Consider the following 18,997-nt stretch of genomic DNA (forward strand, 5'->3'; position numbering starts at 1 on the left):
AGATTTCCGAGGAATTCATAATACTTTATCACCAACTATTTTTTGTTTTCAGTTGCCCTCCTATACTGAATGTTGTTAGATTCTAATTTTTGTACTTTCGCTAAAGGAGGCCTCTATTTCTGTAGAAACGAACGGGCCATTTTCATATGGGCCGGTAGATATGGGCTTATAAGAATAACAGCGTATTATTCTATCCGGGCCTGCGAAGCGCGACGCGAGCACGTGCCGCGAACGCAGACAGCTCCACCACCGAGTCGCCCACCGCCGTTCCTCGTAATCCTCCAAACCCTAACCCTAGGGCGAACCCAAAAAACCTTCATCCCCGGCGCGCGCGCCCGCCTCAGATCGGCGCAGCGGCGTTGAGAGATGGGAAAGCGGAAGGAGCGTCGCCTGGCGGCCAAGGCGTCCTCGGGCCGCAGGGTCAAGCTCGATCTCTTCCTCGATCCTCCCCCCGGTGAGCTTCCGTTCCTGCCCTGCCTTCGGGTTTCCTATGTGAATCTGTGCTTGATAGCGATTTACGGGGCACGTGACATTGTTTGCTAGTTACCGGCGTTGATTATGTAGCTCGCGACCTAAGTAGGCTGTAGACGGAGCTCGTTTGGTTTGACCTTTGAACACTCCGAATGTGTAGTTGCACGGTTAGGGCTTGTTTGGCTGCCCGAATCCGGCACAAACCATTGGTTTGGGCGTGGATACATCTGATGCTTTGTGAAATTGCTCTATATTGCCCCCAACTGAATCATTTAGGTGAACTGATCCCATATCCCAGTTTTGTTAGAAAATTTAGAATGAATCGAGCAAGGATGGTCCGGAAATCACTCCTAGTAACTGTAGAGATATAAGTGCCTAGAGTGTGACTAGCGACATCTGATCGTAGTAGGGCAAAAACGTGGTTGCTTCCAAATACCCGATAGACCGTCATCAATATCTATGGATTACAATGCACTAAAAAATACCGTTATAGCATATGATTCTACAAGTATCACTACCGAGCATATGCTGACTGCTGATACTTTTAACTTGCAGGCGAGGCATCCGTGAAACAGGGAGTAGGAGGGGAAAACCGTGAGCTGCAAACTGGTGTTCCCACTTCACCATCTTCCTCAGGTTGGTTCAATCAATTTCTTCCCAAGGGATATGTAAAAGAAGGCATGCCTATGGAACGTTAATTTGATGGAAATTTGGAACTTTTGTTCAAGCGTGTATATGCTCCACATATCTGGTATGGAAGCACATGTAGGCCTGCAAGGAACATTGAGTAAACTCTTCACATCAGGCTGCCACTGTCAAAACTGGCTGTTTTCCTACCGGTAATTTCTCTTTTGGCAGCATCTAAGCGTGGGGATTTCAGGATGTGATTGTTGCCTCCTCGGTTCGTATGTCTCTTTCTTTATATTGTAGCTCCTAACCTGGTTTTTATTCTGGTTGGGCTGTTATAGTGCATGCTAAATAGTTTTAATGAACTTACAAAACTTGTTTTACAAGCTTTCGCATTTTTGATGATGAATTTGTTTTTTCAGATAAGAAGGAAAATCCTCTAGCATTGCTTGGGCAATATAGTGATGATGAAGAGGAAGAGGGAGCAGTGGATCAACCCATCGGGGAAGCCAAGGGGAGTCCAACAGATGCAATTACTAAGGTGATTGAAGGAATTGCTCTTTTTTTCTCTCTTGTACTTTATTCTTTAGCCTTGTCTTCTGGGCTTCATACAGCTTGGGCTAGACCAAGCAGGTCGAACCTAGTGGTGCTTATAGTATAATTTGAAGATTCCTGTACTGCAAGCCCTAATTAAGCTTAAGCCAGTGTGTTATTAGCTGAACCTCCAATTACTGCTTGATCTATAATCATTAGATCACAAGTATTAAGCACCCATATGATGATCTGCTGTTCTCTTGTTGGTTTCTCAGTTAATATATCTTATCTTACGGAGAAGATTGTTAAGACTTAAAAGCATAGTTTAAAATAGCGGCTATAGCCGGGCTATACCCGCTATAGCCTTTCCGCATGGTGCGGCTAACTGCATTAGCCCGCTAAAGGTGTGAAAATCCTTAAATAGCCGGCTATAGCCGGGCTATAGCTTTTTGGAAATCCGCGGCTATATCCTGTAGCCGGCTATTTTAAACAGTTAAAAGTTTGAGCTCAGTTGTTCTTACGATGAAATTTGTTTGCTTGTTTCAGGTTATTCACGATTATTAGCTGAACCTTCAATTACTGCTTGATCTATAATCATTAGATCACAAGTATTAACTATTAAGCACCCATATGATGATCTGCTCTTCTCTTTTTGGATTCTCAGTTAATATATCTTTTCTTACGGAGAAGATTGTTAAGATTAAAAAGTTTGAGCTCAGTTCTTACGATGAAATTTGTTTGCTTGTTTTAGGTTATTCAGGATCAGGATGCAAGTGGTGATAAAGGCACTGCAGATATTGAACTGCCTGCTTCCATTGGTGTTCAGCAAGAGGTATCTCAGGCTGATGATGTCAAGATTTTCACAGAAAATGTTCCTCAGGAAATAACTGTTGTCCCTGAGCCAACTCCAGAAAATGAGTGTGTGACAGCAACGGAAGCTATCCCAGATTCATCTGGCATGCAAATTGTTGGTGACATTGGTGGGAATTGGAAGGCAATAATGCATGAACAGAGTAATCAGTATTACTACTGGAACACAATTACTGGAGAAACATCTTGGGAAATCCCTAATGCATTAGCTTCGGGGGTATCCACTGATGGAGTCGCTTCTGCATCTGTGCCTACTCATATGGAGTACTCTGTAGAAGCTCATGCGCACGTTCTTCCCCATAGCAATGGCGAAGCATATCCAAATGATGTGTCTGTTGGAAATGGCACAGCAACTTATTCTTCTATGGGAATGGTATGTGGAAGTGGGGAGCTTACTCACAGTGCTTATGCTTATACTGGAGCTGTTGCTGGTCATGAGTCGGTGAACATTGATCCATTGCAGCTTGCAAAATTTGGTGAGGATCTACTGCAACGACTGAAGCTGCTGGAAAGGTGCCTGTTGTTTGTATTACCCTTTTCTAATATCTTTACTCTCTTTTCAACCATTACTCTACCTAGAACTGTGTAACTAACTTGTTAGCACTACTATATAGGCCACATGTTGCCATTGACAGTATTGAATTGATAAAAAGAGAAATCGAAATGCGAATATCAGACTGCAATGCGCTCTCCTCGTATGGTTCTTCTTTGCTTCCGTTGTGGTTGCATGCTGAGGTGCATCTTAAGCATCTAGAGCTATCAGTTTCCATGTTTGAAGCTAGCTACACTACCAAACCTGGATATCTGGAGACAGCGGATGCAGAATACAAAGCACCAAATGAAGCTGAAGTTATGGCAGATGAAAATGTCAAGGTTGAGGAGCCATGTTCAACATCATTGGTTCAGAACCCACAAGAAGGTGCTGCAGCAGTTGTTTCAAAAGTTGAGTCAGAGAGTGATGAAGATATGGATGTGGAAATGGAGGTTGATGAAGAAAGTGTTGAAGAGCAGGGCGGTCCTGCTTCAGTGCCGAATGAGGAACATCCTTCATCAGAGCAAGTGCGATCACCTACTTTGCCATCGTTGGATGATTCTGCTCCTCCCCCACAGGATGATGGCATTACTCCTCCACCACCACCACCAGAAGAGGAATGGATTCCACCTCCACCACCTGAGAATGAACAAGCTCCTCCACCTCCTCCTGAGCCTGAAGAGCCTGTTGTGTCATATGCTCAGGCTGATACACTCCCTCAGCCATACGTAGACCAAGCAAACTTGGGTTATATGCTTCCAGGAGTGGCGTACTATCCTGCTGTAGGTTCAGATGGCACAAATGCCAATTACTATATGCAAGTGAGCGAGTCTCATATTCTTCAATCGCAACAGCATTCTTACTATGCACCAGTGTCTACAAGTAGCATACCTATTCCTGTTGATGCAACATCTGTTCCCCCGGTACCAGGTTCTTACTATGGCTATCCTTCAGTCACTATGGCTGCCACTGAGGTAGCAGCTGAATCATCTGGATACTATGCTTCGTCAACCTCTGCCATTTCTAGTGGTGCATTAGATGGCATAACAACCTCAGCCTCCGTTGTTGATACAAATAGTAATGTGAATCCCATGGAATCTGATAAAGTAATATCGAAGGAGCCCACAATCGCCCCTTTCGGCCAATCAGTAGGCGCAGCATCAGCTTCAGGAACTACAGTGCATGGAGGTTCTACTCAAGCTTCTGCTAGTACCACTAATCAGACTAAAGGTAAATCTATTATGCTTTGCAAGGACACTTCATCTTAGTTGTTTTGCACAGTTTTGACCTGTTTTGAGCTGTTCTGCAGTTCCTCGTACTAAGAAGCGACCTGTGGCTGTTGCATCATCACTAAGGTCTAACAAGAAGGTCTCGAGTCTGGTGGATAAGGTATATCTCTTGCACTAGCCTCCAAGACTGCTGTCAAAATAGTGAACCTTCCGGACTGCCCCCAAATGCAATGCTTGACATCTACTAGCAAAATTTAGCATGTTGTCATTTATGGGCATGATATGCATATTTTCTGATTGTGTATATTTAGTCAATGGAGACAGAATCTGGGTTACTCTGTTAACAGGAAACCACACTGCTTGACCAGTTTATTTCATTGCGCAAAATATAGGTCATGCAGAAAAACAAAATTCACTATTATGGGACTGTAATAGTGTTTCCTGACTATTTTGTCTCATGTTTATCATTTCTTATTGTAAAGGCAGAGAAATCTGTTTACATGGTAATTGGTAACGGTTAAAACAAGGTGAGTGTTGATGCATAATAATTGTTTCCTTGTCGATCTACCTTTGCTGAAGCAACCTTTTTTTCTTCAATTTCAGTGGAAAGCTGCAAAAGAGGAGCTTCGTGACGAAGAGGAAGATGAACCTGAAGATGCTTTGGAGGCCTTCGAAAGGAAACGCCGGAAGGAAATAGATGTAAATATTTTTACTTTGTCCCTCTCAAGAACACACACTGACAGATGCTTCTGAAATCTCTGAATTAATCACACTTCATTCATTCCAGGGGTGGCGTAAGCAACAAATAGCCAGTGGAGAAGCTAAGGAAAATGCAAACTTTGTTCCCCTTGGTGGTGACTGGTATTGTTCCTTCACCATATGATGCTTAACTTGTATAACTTGATACTTCTGTTTCACCATGGCATAAAGAACTACTAGCCTATGACATCTTTTCCTCTTTCTCAACTTTACGCTTTCTAACGTCCTTGATTCTTCTCAGTAAAATCCTTTTTGGAGCATGGTTTGATTAACTTGTTTATAGAGATGAACTCTTGTTGCTATGGTGTTTTTCTTTCCTAGGGTTTCAGGCAATGGCATTGCAAGATTAAAGAAAAGCATATATATGCATTATCCCTTTCATTAGATTTACTGGTGGTAGTTCTTGTTCGTTTTACCGTAGCACAAGTGCTCAACTTCATTACTTTGTAGGCGTGACCGTGTGAAACGCAAAAGGAAAGAAGCAAAGAAGGAATCAAAGGCTGAATCTGTTGCGGCTGCTGAACAGCACAAAGGGCAGCCTGATCTCACAGAGCTTTCCAAGGGTCTTCCTTCTGGGTGGCAGGTTAGTATTTTACCTCGTTACATATGCAATGCAATATATATTTTTGTCCATATTAGCTGATACATCCACAATGAGTGCTGCTTCTGAGCTTCTAGTAAATACAATTTTCTTGCTGACAATCCAATACCAAGTATAATTAAGATAATTTTTGTCACGCCATTGTTTGCTCAGTGTTGTATTAACCTTTTCCTTCCATCGCAGGCATACATAGACGAGTCCACGAAGCAAGTGTACTATGGAAACAGCCTCACTTCTGAGACAAGTTGGGATCGGCCTGGCAAGTGATTGGATCGCTTGAAGACGGCCAAGTTTTGTTTTGTAGATATCCCCTTACCTAATTACGTAACTTGATACAGTACATATCAGATATTACAACTGCATGGAAGTGCCTGTCATGTTCTACGAAGAAATTTCTGTGCTATCATAGTTGAGAATGTGTGGCTTTTATTTTTTCATCGGAGATCGTAGAAATTGTGTTTTGATGTGTTATTTTTGCTACTGAAAAATCTCGATAAAAAATACATTCTAAGAGTGGGGACTACAAACAATAAATTATTGAACTAAAATCTGCAGTTACTGAGTTTTGAAATGATTTACTGACAAGTCCAATTAAGGTAGCGTGAAAAAATCCTGGAAATTTTATCTGAAAAGAAAACCACAACAGATGGTAGTGCGAAAAAAGCTCCTTGAAATTTTATTCACATACTTCTCAATGTACATGTAACTTCAAAAGGTGGCCGATGGAAAGGTTGAAACATCAGGATTCCATATAGCAGATGCTTCCAACAGTCTCAATAAACAAATCAAATCTCAATGTACATGTAACTTCAAAAGGTGGCCGATGGAAAGGTTGAAACATCAGGATTCCATATAGCAGATGCTTCCAACAGTCTCGATAAACAAATCAAATTAACTGAAGCCAACGATGCTTTAACAGCTTCACAGCCAGGATGATAAGTGTCACTGGGGAAGGTTTCTGTCTAGGTTAAGAATTGCAACATGCTTCTTGTTCACACAGGGCAAAATACATACTCCAGTCAGCGCAATCAGGCAAAAGAAAGCGCTGGATTTCATCTCAAGAAGCTCCACAGCACCTGCAGATTTCAGGCAGCAAAACGATGAGGCAACACAACATAAGAAACACAATGGCCATATTGCAACAAGAATATGAATCTGAAAACCATATAGGAAAGCTGGATCTACAAACAAAAATATGATCAGCTTCAGTTGGCTACTGGCCACACATAGTTGTGGCGAGTAAATCAGTCATCACGAATTAGGCAAGTTTTTGTAAAGGCATAAGTGTGCCCTGTGGATTATGGAAGGAACCAAACTCTAGCACAAAGAGGTTAAGTTAGGCTAAGTGGACTATGTCAATGTGTGACAGTGAAGAAAGCATGATTTTGAGTTGCATTTATAAGTTTGAGTAAGAGGGACACCATTTAATGCAAGATGCATAAGAATGAAGAACTAGCATATCATACATGGTAAGTTTCCATGTATTACCATGCTATATGAGCTGCATAGCATCTTGATTTTTACTAGTGATAGAAACAAACTAAATATTTGCCAAATGGCCAAAAATACTCACTCCGCATTACAGTAATCAACACACATTAGCGCAAACAAGAACTATGTAATTGGTCAAATTCATACATATTGGATTTTTTCCCACCTTTTGCTAAGATAGTAGCAACTGTGCGCTCACTGACTTTCTACAACTATATACTCTGTAGGTTGTCAGTATAAAATATGTTACTGCAAATGTAGTTTGCAACAATCTGATTTTCGATGGAAAGATAAAGACCAATAAAGATTAAAATACATCAGGTGTGGAAGAATCAAACCTTTTATATCGTTTCTTAGAACCGCATGGGCAGAGAGCGTTCCTACTTATTTGACCACTTTTTGCCAGATTAGATCTTCCAATGTCCAATGGTGTATTACCCATTAAATTTTGTACCTACAAAGACAATACAATTCAGCATGACCACAAGAATCTCCAGACATTAATTTTCTCTGATTATCTCATGCAAGAAAATGACAATACTTTTGACTTTTTTGAGAAGCACAAGTCCAGCATTCATAGAAGAAGCAAACATCCTAATAGCATGATATGGAGAACAATATGACGTTTATCTACTGTTTCCACAAAAATGAGCAAAGGAAACCCAAACAATATCCTGCATTGATAAGTTCATTATTTTGACGTATTCAGATACCAAGATGTTCAGAAATTAATCATTTAACATTTAGATGGCAGAACTAGGCTAGAACTTCTCTTTTATCTTGAGCCAATGTCCTCTACATAAATATTTTTGGCCCCTAATACTTTCTCCCCTGTTTCGTTCTTGCATACCTTATTTATGAACATTCTTCACCTCTCCAGTGATAGGTGAAAAAAAGAATTACCTCACTAAATGACTTTGGTATTGGCTTCCCTTCATCCTTGAGCTTCTCAATCTTCTTCTGTGCGTCTTTCGCCCACGTGTACTTGGCCAGTATGTGCTCCACATCCGCGATGGTGCAGTTGCAGTGCTTGGTGGCGTTGATCTTGTCGCTGTTTTTCAGTTTCTGCGAGACAAAGAGCAGCAGACACGATGGGTCAACCAGCACCACCAAACCAAGAAAGGCACATCTATCTGGTCTAGGATCAACCGATCATGGCGTACCTCGCCGGAGGGGTCGATGGTTGCGAGGTAGCGGAGCACGGCGGAGTGTTGCTCGAAGGCGGCCGCGACCGTGGCCTCGCCGCTCCGCCCGGACACGAAGTTCTTGAAGGTGCCCACCTTCCTCGCCATGTCCATGGAATCTGCGAACTCTGCAAATCCCCGAGGCCCCGAGTGAGACCACAGACCATACGGAGAGAATGGAACCAGGATGCTTACTGAGGAGCGTGAAGGAGTCGGAGGGCGGGAAGGGCATGTCGTCTTCCTTCTTGCCGGTGAAGGTGGTCTTGATCTTGTCGAACCAGCCGAGGGAGGCGAGATGCGGGGTCGAGGAGATGCCTCGGGCAGGCGTCAGGAGATTGAGCGCGCGCCGGGAAAACGCCATGGGAGGCGGTGGCCGGCGGCGGGGTGAGTGAGTGAGGTGGGTCTCTTGGCGAGGGTTACGGCGGCGACGCCGGCGAGCAACCGAGGAGGGTGGGAATGGACGATGTGCGAGAAGGGCCCGTGGACTTCATACGAAAGCCCATATCACCTTTCGTAGTACTAGAATGGGCTTTAATTATTTATCCAAAAATAACAGAATATTTAAATCTAGGTTTATTAGTATTTTGGAGTATTATATATGTATGTTTTTTGTTTCCTATTTTTCACTGTTCAAACAATCGGCCGAGATACCGGTTTTTCGCCCGATTTATCACGAATCGGGTGGTACCCGATAAGATTTCGGCATAACGGCTGATTTATCGCCGGCACCCATATTCAATTGATTTGACAGACGATATTTCGGCAGACTTTCAGTGAAATTTTGCTGAAATTGGGTCTCACAATCAATATTTTTGTTCTATAATCTTGTAAAACTTTGCATTAGCTCAATTTTTTATTTTTATTGTTTCAAATGCAAGGAATTAAGGTAATACTTCTATTCAATGCTCCAATATTATTTTCACATAGCATACTATAGAAAATTTAGTGCAAAAAATTAGGATTTACAAAAGAATAAGCCGATAAATGGCCAACCGATAAATCCATTAATCGGCCGATAAGCGGTTAATCTTCATTTTAAGGCCGACCGATAAGTTAACAGTTAACGATTTCTTTCTTGAACATTGCTACTTTTTATGATTTCCCCTAATATTTTATCATGTGCTACACATAATATGTTTTGTTTGGTATTTTTTTTGCCTCATAGAAATACTATGTAAGAAATGATCTCTTGCTTTATAGAATAAACTAATATGAATCCGGCTTCAGGAAGCCCTTTTCTGAAAATTCTTAAGTCCCAAAAAATCTGAAAACAAATTTCCATATTAAATAAGTTATACTCTCCACAAAAAAATTATGTAATTTGTGTGCTTCCATTTTAGGTAATTGTTGTATTTCTTTTGTAAACTAAGGATAAATCATAAATATTTTAAAAATAAACGGTAAGAAATGGCATGTATATATCTTGATGGACTCTAGCAGCAACACATGGCCATGGTCGGGGTGCTTCGAAAGGCAGGCGACCGATCAACCGCCGCAATGTAGCATGGGATTAGGGCATCTCTAGCGGCGCCTCCTATTCGGGTCTGGCCTATTCGAAAATGTCCATGCGGAATGGCGGACAAGCCGCGCATGTTCCAGCAGGGCGATCCAAACGGACCGACTCGCCTAGACCGACCTATCCGTCACCAAATTTGTGCCGCGAATGCGTCGGGCCGAACAACACGCACTCTCGTGTCCTCCCCTTGTCCACCCCGGGCCCTCCCACCAATGGTGCAGAAGGCACACACACACAAGCAACTACTTGCCCCAAACCTTCGCTCGCTATCTCCACCGTCACCCCAGTCAGCGCCGCTGTCTGCGCTCTGGGGCCACCATTACCATCGCCAGTTCCCACCGGATCCTGCTGCCCAGGAACCACATTATTTTATGGAGTTTTTGGACCATTGCCACAAGATCTTGTCGGTTGTTGCCATCCCCGGCCGTGTTTGCGAGTTTCCCCCATTTCCAGCAACCACGTAGACCGTTGCCGGAGTTGTCTACCTACTTGGATCCATCCTGCCACCAACCCTACTCTTCTCTGGCCATACACTCGGGTGCGTCGCTAGCCCGTGGGCCCATAACCTGCTCGTCTATTCGCATGACCACATTTGAGGTATGTTTGCCATCCAGATATCTTTCTCTTGCATTGCACGGGTGTAGTCATGGACATTGACGATGCATTTAATGACCTAAGTAACTGCATATGCTTATGCAGATTGGTAGTAAGTCAATCGAGTTTTTTTTACAAAAATGTCATCTAATCATCGGAGACAGTTGCATCACATGATCTATGGATTTCGCACTCCTTCGAGATGGCAGGATCTAACAATGATATCAATGTGCTCCAACAATCACCCGATATTTGATAGGCTTACAGAAGGCTATGCTCCTCAGGTTTCCTATGAGATCAATGGTAATCCTGATGACAAGGGTTATAATCTAGTTGATAGCATCTATCATTCTTGATCCTCCTTTGTGAAGACATGCTGCAATCCTGAAGATGAGAAATGTAAGAGCTTCGCGAAAGAGCAAGAGGCTGCTCGGAAGGATGTACAACAGGCGTTTGGTTTGCTTCAATCACGGTGGGCTATTGTTCAACACCCTGGTAGAACCTGGAGAACGAAGAGGATGTTGGAGGTGATAACAACATGTGTCAACATGCACAACATGATCGTTTAGGAAGAGCATGATAACAACATCTATGACTAAGGTTGGGAATTTCAGAGTGAGATGGTTGAGCGCAACGTCTTCAAAACAGTTCTTGCATGTGTATCATACGCTGTGTGATCGATCCACTCATGACCACCTTCAAGTCGATTTGATTGAGCATCTGTGGGTTCATGTGGGAAACCAACATGACCGTGTCATTTGATTTGATTTCTCTTGTTTGTCAAACAACGAAGTTGTGTGGTTGTGAACTATTTATATTCGTGAACAACATTGATTTTATTTATTAGTCTTTTTTTGTTGTAAATATGGTGGTTAAATTTGAATGCCAAAGGCCAACTGGCCGGTATTGGCCAAAATGGTCAGCACGGCCAAATGGATTGCACCGCTAGAGCATTGCCTCGCCAGACTGGACCACGATCTAAATCATGTCCAGCGTGACCTAAACGGACCAAAACGAACCGATTGAATCGGCACTTTGGGTCACGCGGGCCGCTGGAGACATCCTCGTACACACCGTGGAGGAAGAAACGCCGGTCGTGGAACGCCGCCGGCAGTGCAATACAGAAACCAGTTGATCACATCGTGTTCTCTCTTGGATTCATCCGAACATGCATGCATAATCAAGCACTGATAATTACCAGTTCATTCCACATCTGAGTGACAACATAAGTCGACTGGGCGTTGATACATCAACATATACAGCGAAGAGACGACGAGTCATATACTTCGTTCACTCGACGGAGCAACGAATCGGAGACGACAATATAGCTAGCGGAGGAAGAAGGTACGAAGTGATCACCGGATGCATGCACGCACGCAGAAACCCTTACAGTACTATATCACAATCTGAGTTGCTGCTTGGCGCGATCATCCTTGATCCGCCGACCGATCTAGGCCGCCGGCCGCAGCGCGAGCCTCTCCTTCGCGTCGACGACCGCCTCCTGCAGCCGCCCCGACACGGTCTCGAGGCGCTCCCGCTCCTTCTTCAGGTCGCCGGCCGCCGCCCTCAGGCGCTTCCGGACCGCGCCTGCGCCCTTCCTCGTGTATGCAGCAACCGCCGCGTCGCCTTCCGCCTTTGCTCGCCGGAGGTTCGTGCGCCGCCCGCGGGATGCGGCGGCGATCTGGTCCTGCAGCGCGGCGCGCTTGCGCTCGAGGATCGCCAGCGTCCCGAGCACGTCGTCGAGGATGTACTCGACGTCCTCCAGGGCGACGGCGGCACCAGGAGCCTCCTCCTTCGCCACGCCGCCGCGCGGGGCCGCCGCCATTGCTGCTCGTCTGCTTAGTCGCGCGCGCACGGAACCGTCGTTGTGATGGGACGTCGTACGCTCCTCCAGGCGAACAATGGCGATCGATCAAACACGGGCAGCGGAGAGGCCACTGGTATATACTCGCAGAGCGTGAAGGGGCGGGAGTGGCATGACGATTAGCGGTTACACGTCCATTCGCCGTCACGCACGTTGAGGATGGAACGGAAGGGCCGGTTGAGGCGAAGAGGCGCTCGTACGTTCGTGCTCGCGGTTCATATCCATTCGCCCGTTCCCCAGTTTGGGCCACGAGCGCACGACCGGCAGGTTCGACCACCAAACCAAAAAAAAAAAAAAAAAAAAAAAGCAACGTGCAAGTGCAAATAATTGGCTCTTAGCTTGCCTTCAGAAGAGTACAAGATTGTGTTCTGGAAGAAGAAAGAAATTGAAGACCTCGAAGATTTGTTACTATCTTTTAGACTTTATTTTGTAATCGTTGGAGTCAGTTTATGTATCTCTACCATGTACTATTTGTTGCTATGAATATATGTGGTATTGATTGTCAAAAAAAAAGTTGGCTCTTAGCTTTATTTCTTGGGAAAATTAATTCAAATTCAAATTTTGTTTGAAATTTTCGCCCGAAAATGGGCGTATTCCTCGCGATCCAATCCGATCAACAAAGAAAGCACCGTCTCCTCCTTCTTGATCCAGAAAGTACGATGGAGAGGTAGATAAGATCTACAACCAGCGGCGACGGCAGTGGTGTCTATGGTGGAGAGCTCCGCGGGCAGGGCTTCGCCTACGCGCATGTTAGGAGGAGGAAGAGAGAGAGGCGGAAGGGGGTAAGGCCGGCTAGGGTTGAAGTGTCCCTGCCCTCTTCCTGTCTCCACTTATATAGGGATAGGGGGCGCCTTGGCCCCTCCTCCAAGCCCCAGGGTCGGCCACTAAAGGGGGAGGGAGAAAACATGCCCCCAGTTGATCCCCCCTTTTTAGGGTTTCCTCTTGGTCCAGTCGCATGGGCCATGTGCGGCTGGTGCCCCAGGCCCATGTAGACCTGGGCACCACCACTTGGTTCATGTTGATCCCTAAGGAGGTGTGGGCCCCACTAGTGGCCCCTCTAGAAACTTTTAGAACTTCTTTGATACGATACCGGAAAAATCCTGAACTTCTTTGAAACCCAAAAATGCTTTTCCATATATGAATCTTATTCTCCGGATAATTCTGAAACTCCTCGTGATGTCCAGGATCCCATCCGAGACTCCGAAAAAACCTTTGGCATCGCCGTCATGAATATCCCCTCTCTATCCTAGCGATGTTGACCCGACGGGTTCGAGAATCTGTGGGCATGATCGAGACACCTTTCCGATCAATATTCAATAGCGGGACCTGGACATACATAATGATTCCCACACATTAAAGGAAGATCTTTATCGATTGAACCACGATGTCGAGGATTCAGATAATCCATATTCTAGTCCCTTTATCTCGTGATATTTTATTTTTCCTAGATTCATCATCGGTATCATCATACCTAGTTCAATCTCATTCCTAGCAAGTACTCTTTACTCGTATCGTACCACATCATTCACTTATGGCTAACTCCTTAGTCACGTGCTTGCAAGCGATATAGAATGTGTGCGGACCCTGAGTATATCTATCCATTACACAGATGTAGAAATCCCACTCTTTATACATACCATTCAAAAAGTACTTTCTGAGATACCCAAAGAAACCTTTATGATCACCCAATTTCAAAGTGACGTTTGATGCATGCACTGAAAGCATTCTTCCGGTACTAGGGAATAACATAATCTCATGGTCTAAGGATTGGTATATTTGACAGTGGAAAGCTAATACCACCGTCAGGTAGTTGTCCAGCCACGTCTTTGGCTCTTGAAGTTTGCATACTTGCGGGTGTCGGAGGGCATCTTGAATCCCTTCGGCTTTCTGGTTCGGCGCACACGGCGGCTAAAACAGCTCGCCCCGCACATCTCCTCTTCTTCGTAGGAGCATGATAATTCGAGATTGGCACGCCTCGCACGATCGTCGCCGACCTTGCTCTAGGTGATTTCATCACGAGCGTCGTGGCCATGTGATCTTCGTTCTTGCGGTTCTCGCCGCGATCTGCGGTGATGTGTCAAATCATTGCCTCGTCGAGGTGAGCGGTCATGTCGTCGTGGTTCCACTGCCTTTTTAGCTCTTCGAGTAGCATCCGTGTTGAGCTCCGCTCCTACCAAGAGTAGGCCCGCGATAGTGTCTCAGTGAACCACGTCTCGAGGATTGTTTTCCGGGGTCTGGTTCAATAGCAGGTACGTTGTGGCTGCGAAGATGGCACATTGCGGTGTCTTGGCCACCAAGTTGCCCAACGTGTCCTCCATAAAGGCTGACTCGAGGCTTCTATACATCTTGTGCTATCTCTCTCATGCACATGAGGAAGTCGCGAACCCCACTTGTGCGCACCAGCCCCGCCAGTGATGGTATCGTGCCTCGATTTAGAAGAGCGAAGAGAAGATAACTTCGCATGTTGCGCACTCGATGCATCATCACGTCGCTTGCACTCAGCAAGGTCTTCTTGTATCTTGAGAAAGGCTTCATGCTTCCGGTAAAGGAGTTTGTGGTATGCCGACAATTCTTTCTGTGTTGAGCCCAGTGGCATAGTGACTGACTCGTCTACGACTTTATTTTCCTTAGCCCAACCTTTAGAGATGTTGAGGATAGATCCGGTCGCCTTCTCCGTATGTGTTCTCTCTTCTAGCACAAGATTCAATGACCGCACCCACAAAATGTGGCGAAGGTGTGCCACAGTAGCGGCTTTCATGCTCAACAATCATTGTCATGGTCCCATACGAGGTCGCTTGGACCAGAGATGTGGTGGGCGCCAACGCAGTAGATCGAATTTGGTGTACATACGGCCCGCTGGAAGAGCCGGTAGAAGATTGAACATGTGACACCGGGATGACCGATGATGGCGTCGATTCCGCCGTAGCCGAATGGATCGGATCCGGGAGGCGAAGGGTGCCCACCGAGCTAATGTGGAACCGCATGTTACTGAGTGCAAGATCGATTCCCTCGTGGAAGGAGCTGAAGGCCGATCATTGGATCGGCGACTGCGCCGTGAAAGTTGTAGCCGCAGAAGCCATGACTCCACTGCATAAGGTCTCCATGGAAGGCGCCAACTGACGTGGGGGTACCGTGGCAATGCCCATGGGTTATGGACTTGGGTTTTATGAAAGAAGGCGCGCTGGTGGTTTCGTCGGCGTAGAAACAACACATGGCACAAGATTTACCCAGCTTTAGGGCCCAGGAGGGAAAACTCTACGTGACTGCTGACGATTTGGGTTACTATGTTGTCGTGATGGATATGGTGTTCTCTAGATTGCGTAACCCCCTCCCCTCCAGTCAATCCCTTCCGACCCTTATAAAGGAGGCCATGTCTCAGGACTCAGAGTCAGTTACATTTTAGGGTTCCCTTGTATGGGCTTGTTCTTGTGTCGCACGCGAGGCTCTCCTGGGATTCGGCTGCCAATGCTTCTTGGGCTTCATGGGCCTCTAGTTGGACTGAGGTATTGTAACAATGGGTACCCGATAAGGTATGCCCACGTCACTACTACCTCTGTCTCGGAGTATAAAGCGCACACATATCTATGTTTTCAATTTGACAAATAAAATATAAATTGTATAATATGAAAATTATACCATTAAAAAATATAACATCTAAACTTTCTAATGATATATGTTTTGTAATGTACATCTTGTATTATATTGCTCACATTGTCAACTTAGATGTACGTGCAAGACCTATACATCGAGACAGAGGGAGTAATTTATTAATACATGGTTCAATTCCCACTCTCACAAATTGCCTAAAAGCATGTGATAGAGTTGGCTCTTGAATGAGAGTGCACTTACATTCGCTCTCATCCAACTAAACACAAACATAATATTTATTTAAATCCTTATAACTTAGGTTTTATTGTGCTTGCTCTTACTCGTAGAGTCATAACATGTACCCCGTTCGCGGTACCCATATAGTACCATCTATAGGCGTGTGAACTCCGACGGCCTTCAAGTTTCAATGAAATTTGGTCAAAGTCTCTCATATGTAATTTCGCCCAATTTCTTAAACTCAATAGAAGCTTATCAGGGATGTCAGAAAATGCCTTTAATTACGCATACGCACTTGTAAAATAAGACAGTGAGTGGCAAAAAATCACAAACAAACAAGGAACGCATCTACAATTATCCGCCTAGAAAACTAAACAAGTGAAGAAATACAAGAATGTAAACAAGGGTGGAAGAAGAAACGAACAATAAAGATACGGTAGAATGGACAAACAGTTGTACACACTCTGCGAAACATGCTTAACATGATTCAGTTCATGTCGAGTTTTTCCAACACCGGGAGTAAGACGTGAGCCTTTGTGGAAGAGTTAATTTGCGGAAAAACTGCACTTAATTTCTACTCCAGCGAGACGGAGTACTACATACGGAGTCACTTGATCGTCGGCGCGCCCGCACGACGTGCCGTCGACGCGCCATGGAACAACTCTCGGTGGCGCAGGTTGGCGCGCAGGCGGAGCCAGTCGTGGACGGAGTCCGGCACGGCGGCGGCGAGGCACCACAGGAGCTGGTGGCAGAGGTTTGGCGCGCAGAGCGGCGGGCCGTGCCCCATCCAGCGAACCGCCGCGCGCGTAGGCGTCGGGTGTCGGTGCGACGAGGAGCAGGGAGAGGCGACTGGTCTCCGACAGCCTCGACACCATGCCGGTCGCCACGAAGAACGGGGCCTGCACGAGTTTGAATGCATGTCAGTGCTTCGATCTACTCCGTGTGCAGAGTGTGGCCGAGAGTGTGAGACTGATAAATTACCTGGCATTGCACGTCGATCCCTTTGCTTCTGTACTCGACGTAAAGGCTCCTGGAGAACTGAGCAACGTACCTATAATTGAAGAAAAAAAATGTGTATGTGCAGTCACACCCACAGTCCCGTTCCAAGCCAAGAAATCAAATTTGCGGCGGCGAAATACATACCGTTTGGTGGCGGCGTACATGGTGTAGAGGGGGAACGACGGGATGGCCTCCGACGACGCCGACCCCATGTTCACCACGGCGCCCCTGCCGCGCTCCACCATCCCCGGCAGCACCGCCGCGGTCACCTCCGTCACCGCCCACAGGTTCACCTTGACCATCCTCACCCACGCATCCGCATCCGCCTCGTGCAGGTACCGCGCGCCCGGCTTCGCCACGCCGGCGTTGTTCACCAGCACACCAACTTCCAGCCCCTCAATGGCCTCCTTCAGCCGCGCCATCGCCTTGTCACCTGGCGACCATGACAGTGTCCAACTTGTGAATGAAAGCTCTGCGTGCTTCTATACCATGCTTGGCTAGTTACCTTGAGGGGTGGCGACGCTGGAGAGGTCGAACACCACTGTCTTGGTCTGCACTCCGTGGCGAGATCTGATGGTGTCGGAGATTTCCCGGAGATTGGCGGCGTTGAGGTCGACGAGGACGAGGTTCATGCCCTGGCTGGCGAGCTCCAGGGCGAAGGACCGGCCGATGCCGGAGGTCGGGCCGGTGACGACGGCCCACGCGCCGTACCGGCGGCGCAGGTCCTTGGGCCGGCGTAGGCACAGGGAGAGGTGCGCCACGAGGCGGAACAAAAATGGCGCGACGTAGAGGGCGCCGATGACGGCCAGCGAGACGAACCATGCCGGCGGCGCTGCGGGCTGATCTTGCCGGAGGAACGATGCCATGCTCGCTTGTCTGTCAGTAATGCTCGAGCCAGCTGCTGGCTGCTGAGCGTTAAATGAATCGTGTGCATTTACCACCTCTGCCACCTTCCAACTGTACGATATAGCCACTTTTTTTTTTGAGATGATACGATATAGCCACTTGCACGAGAAAAATGCAGTCCGTATGTCTTTGCCCACTTTGAACCGAGTACAAAGCAGTGTCTTTTGACATCCATAATTTTGCGAATACCCATGTCATTTTTTCACATGCTTATAAACGAGAATATGTTATATGAACGTTATAAACAAATAAATAAACCACACACAAGGGCACACAATTTTAACGTGAAAAACCTCTTCAACAAAAGTGGAAAAAACCACTAACGGCAGCCAACAAAACTTCACGTGCATATACCATACCATTTTTCACATGCTTATACTATTATACATGACAATATGTTATATAAACGTGACAAACAAGTAAACAAACCACAAGCATGGGACATAACATTTTGAACATCAAAAACCTCTTTAACAAAGAGAGAATCCAGCCAGCAAAACTTTACTATATGCAAGGAATGTTTACAAATGGCACGCGTTATCAATCAGGAGCAATCGGTTCTAGCTGATGGTTTACACGATGTATTTATGGATGGATATAACGACCCCACACCCTCTAGGTGTCCCTGCAGGGCACGATGTATGGACTAACTTCAACTCTACTCCTTTCGGCCCAAGCCTCTTGGTGATAAGCCTCGCTCCGTGTGGTGACCCACACCCGGTAGGTTCTAGAGTCTATGTGCATCAACTATACTTGTCCTAAGGATTTGTTAGCACACACATTCACGAGATGAATATCTGTTGCGGTCAGAAACCCACCGGCGAGCAGCGACGGGCAACACAGTAGAGCCGGGAGGCTCCCAGGACTGCGGCTGGCCCTGGTCCCTCGAGCGACGGCCCGCAAAGACTCGGCATGCACGTCCGATGCTGGTGCAAGGGCGTGCCACCTGACCTATACCCGGTCGGGAAGGTGATGAATTTGCCTCGCTTAGTTTT

The 18,997-nt window shown here is 46.1% G+C and overlaps 2 protein-coding genes and 1 pseudogene across 6 annotated transcripts in view; 1 reads left to right on the top strand and 2 right to left on the bottom strand.

Annotated features, from left to right (window-relative positions):
- Positions 1 to 261: 261 nt before the first annotated feature.
- LOC124679532 (formin-binding protein 4) lies at positions 262 to 6,058 on the top strand. Of its 4 annotated transcripts, XM_047215843.1 has the most exons (11): positions 264 to 454; positions 1,027 to 1,107; positions 1,521 to 1,639; positions 2,384 to 2,875; positions 2,966 to 3,015; positions 3,117 to 4,264; positions 4,344 to 4,423; positions 4,867 to 4,962; positions 5,051 to 5,124; positions 5,473 to 5,605; positions 5,807 to 6,058. In XM_047215843.1, the coding sequence occupies exons 1-11, from the start codon at positions 367 to 369 to the stop codon at positions 5,888 to 5,890; spliced, it is 2,445 nt and encodes an 814-aa protein (XP_047071799.1). In that variant the 5' UTR covers positions 264 to 366; the 3' UTR covers positions 5,891 to 6,058. The 4 variants fall into 4 exon arrangements, 2 of the variants coding, with proteins under 2 accessions (XP_047071799.1, XP_047071253.1); XM_047215297.1 differs by having other exon boundaries at positions 267 to 454; positions 2,384 to 3,015; XR_006996059.1 differs by lacking the exons at positions 5,473 to 5,605; positions 5,807 to 6,058 and adding an exon at positions 4,746 to 4,790 and having other exon boundaries at positions 262 to 454; positions 2,384 to 3,015; positions 5,051 to 5,066.
- A 328-nt stretch (positions 6,059 to 6,386) lies between these two features.
- LOC124676113 overlaps positions 6,387 to 18,997 on the bottom strand; it is a 12,809-nt gene continuing 198 nt past the window's right edge. Inside the window, exons 2-6 of one of the 2 annotated variants that reach the window (XM_047212200.1) lie at positions 8,494 to 8,614; positions 8,278 to 8,426; positions 8,018 to 8,179; positions 7,453 to 7,568; positions 6,387 to 6,699 (exon numbers count right to left, since the gene is read on the bottom strand). In XM_047212200.1, the coding sequence (XP_047068156.1) occupies positions 6,681 to 6,699; positions 7,453 to 7,568; positions 8,018 to 8,179; positions 8,278 to 8,426; positions 8,494 to 8,614 (567 nt within the window). In that variant the 3' untranslated portion in view covers positions 6,387 to 6,680. Of the gene's footprint in view, positions 6,700 to 7,452; positions 7,569 to 8,017; positions 8,180 to 8,277; positions 8,427 to 8,493; positions 8,669 to 18,997 lie in introns of those variants that run through there. The other variant, XM_047212194.1, reaches the window with a different exon arrangement.
- Positions 16,705 to 17,962, bottom strand: LOC124684431 (annotated as a pseudogene).

Source organism: Lolium rigidum, chromosome 1 (genome assembly GCF_022539505.1).
Source record: "Lolium rigidum isolate FL_2022 chromosome 1, APGP_CSIRO_Lrig_0.1, whole genome shotgun sequence".
Classification (NCBI taxonomy): domain Eukaryota; kingdom Viridiplantae; phylum Streptophyta; class Magnoliopsida; order Poales; family Poaceae; genus Lolium; species Lolium rigidum.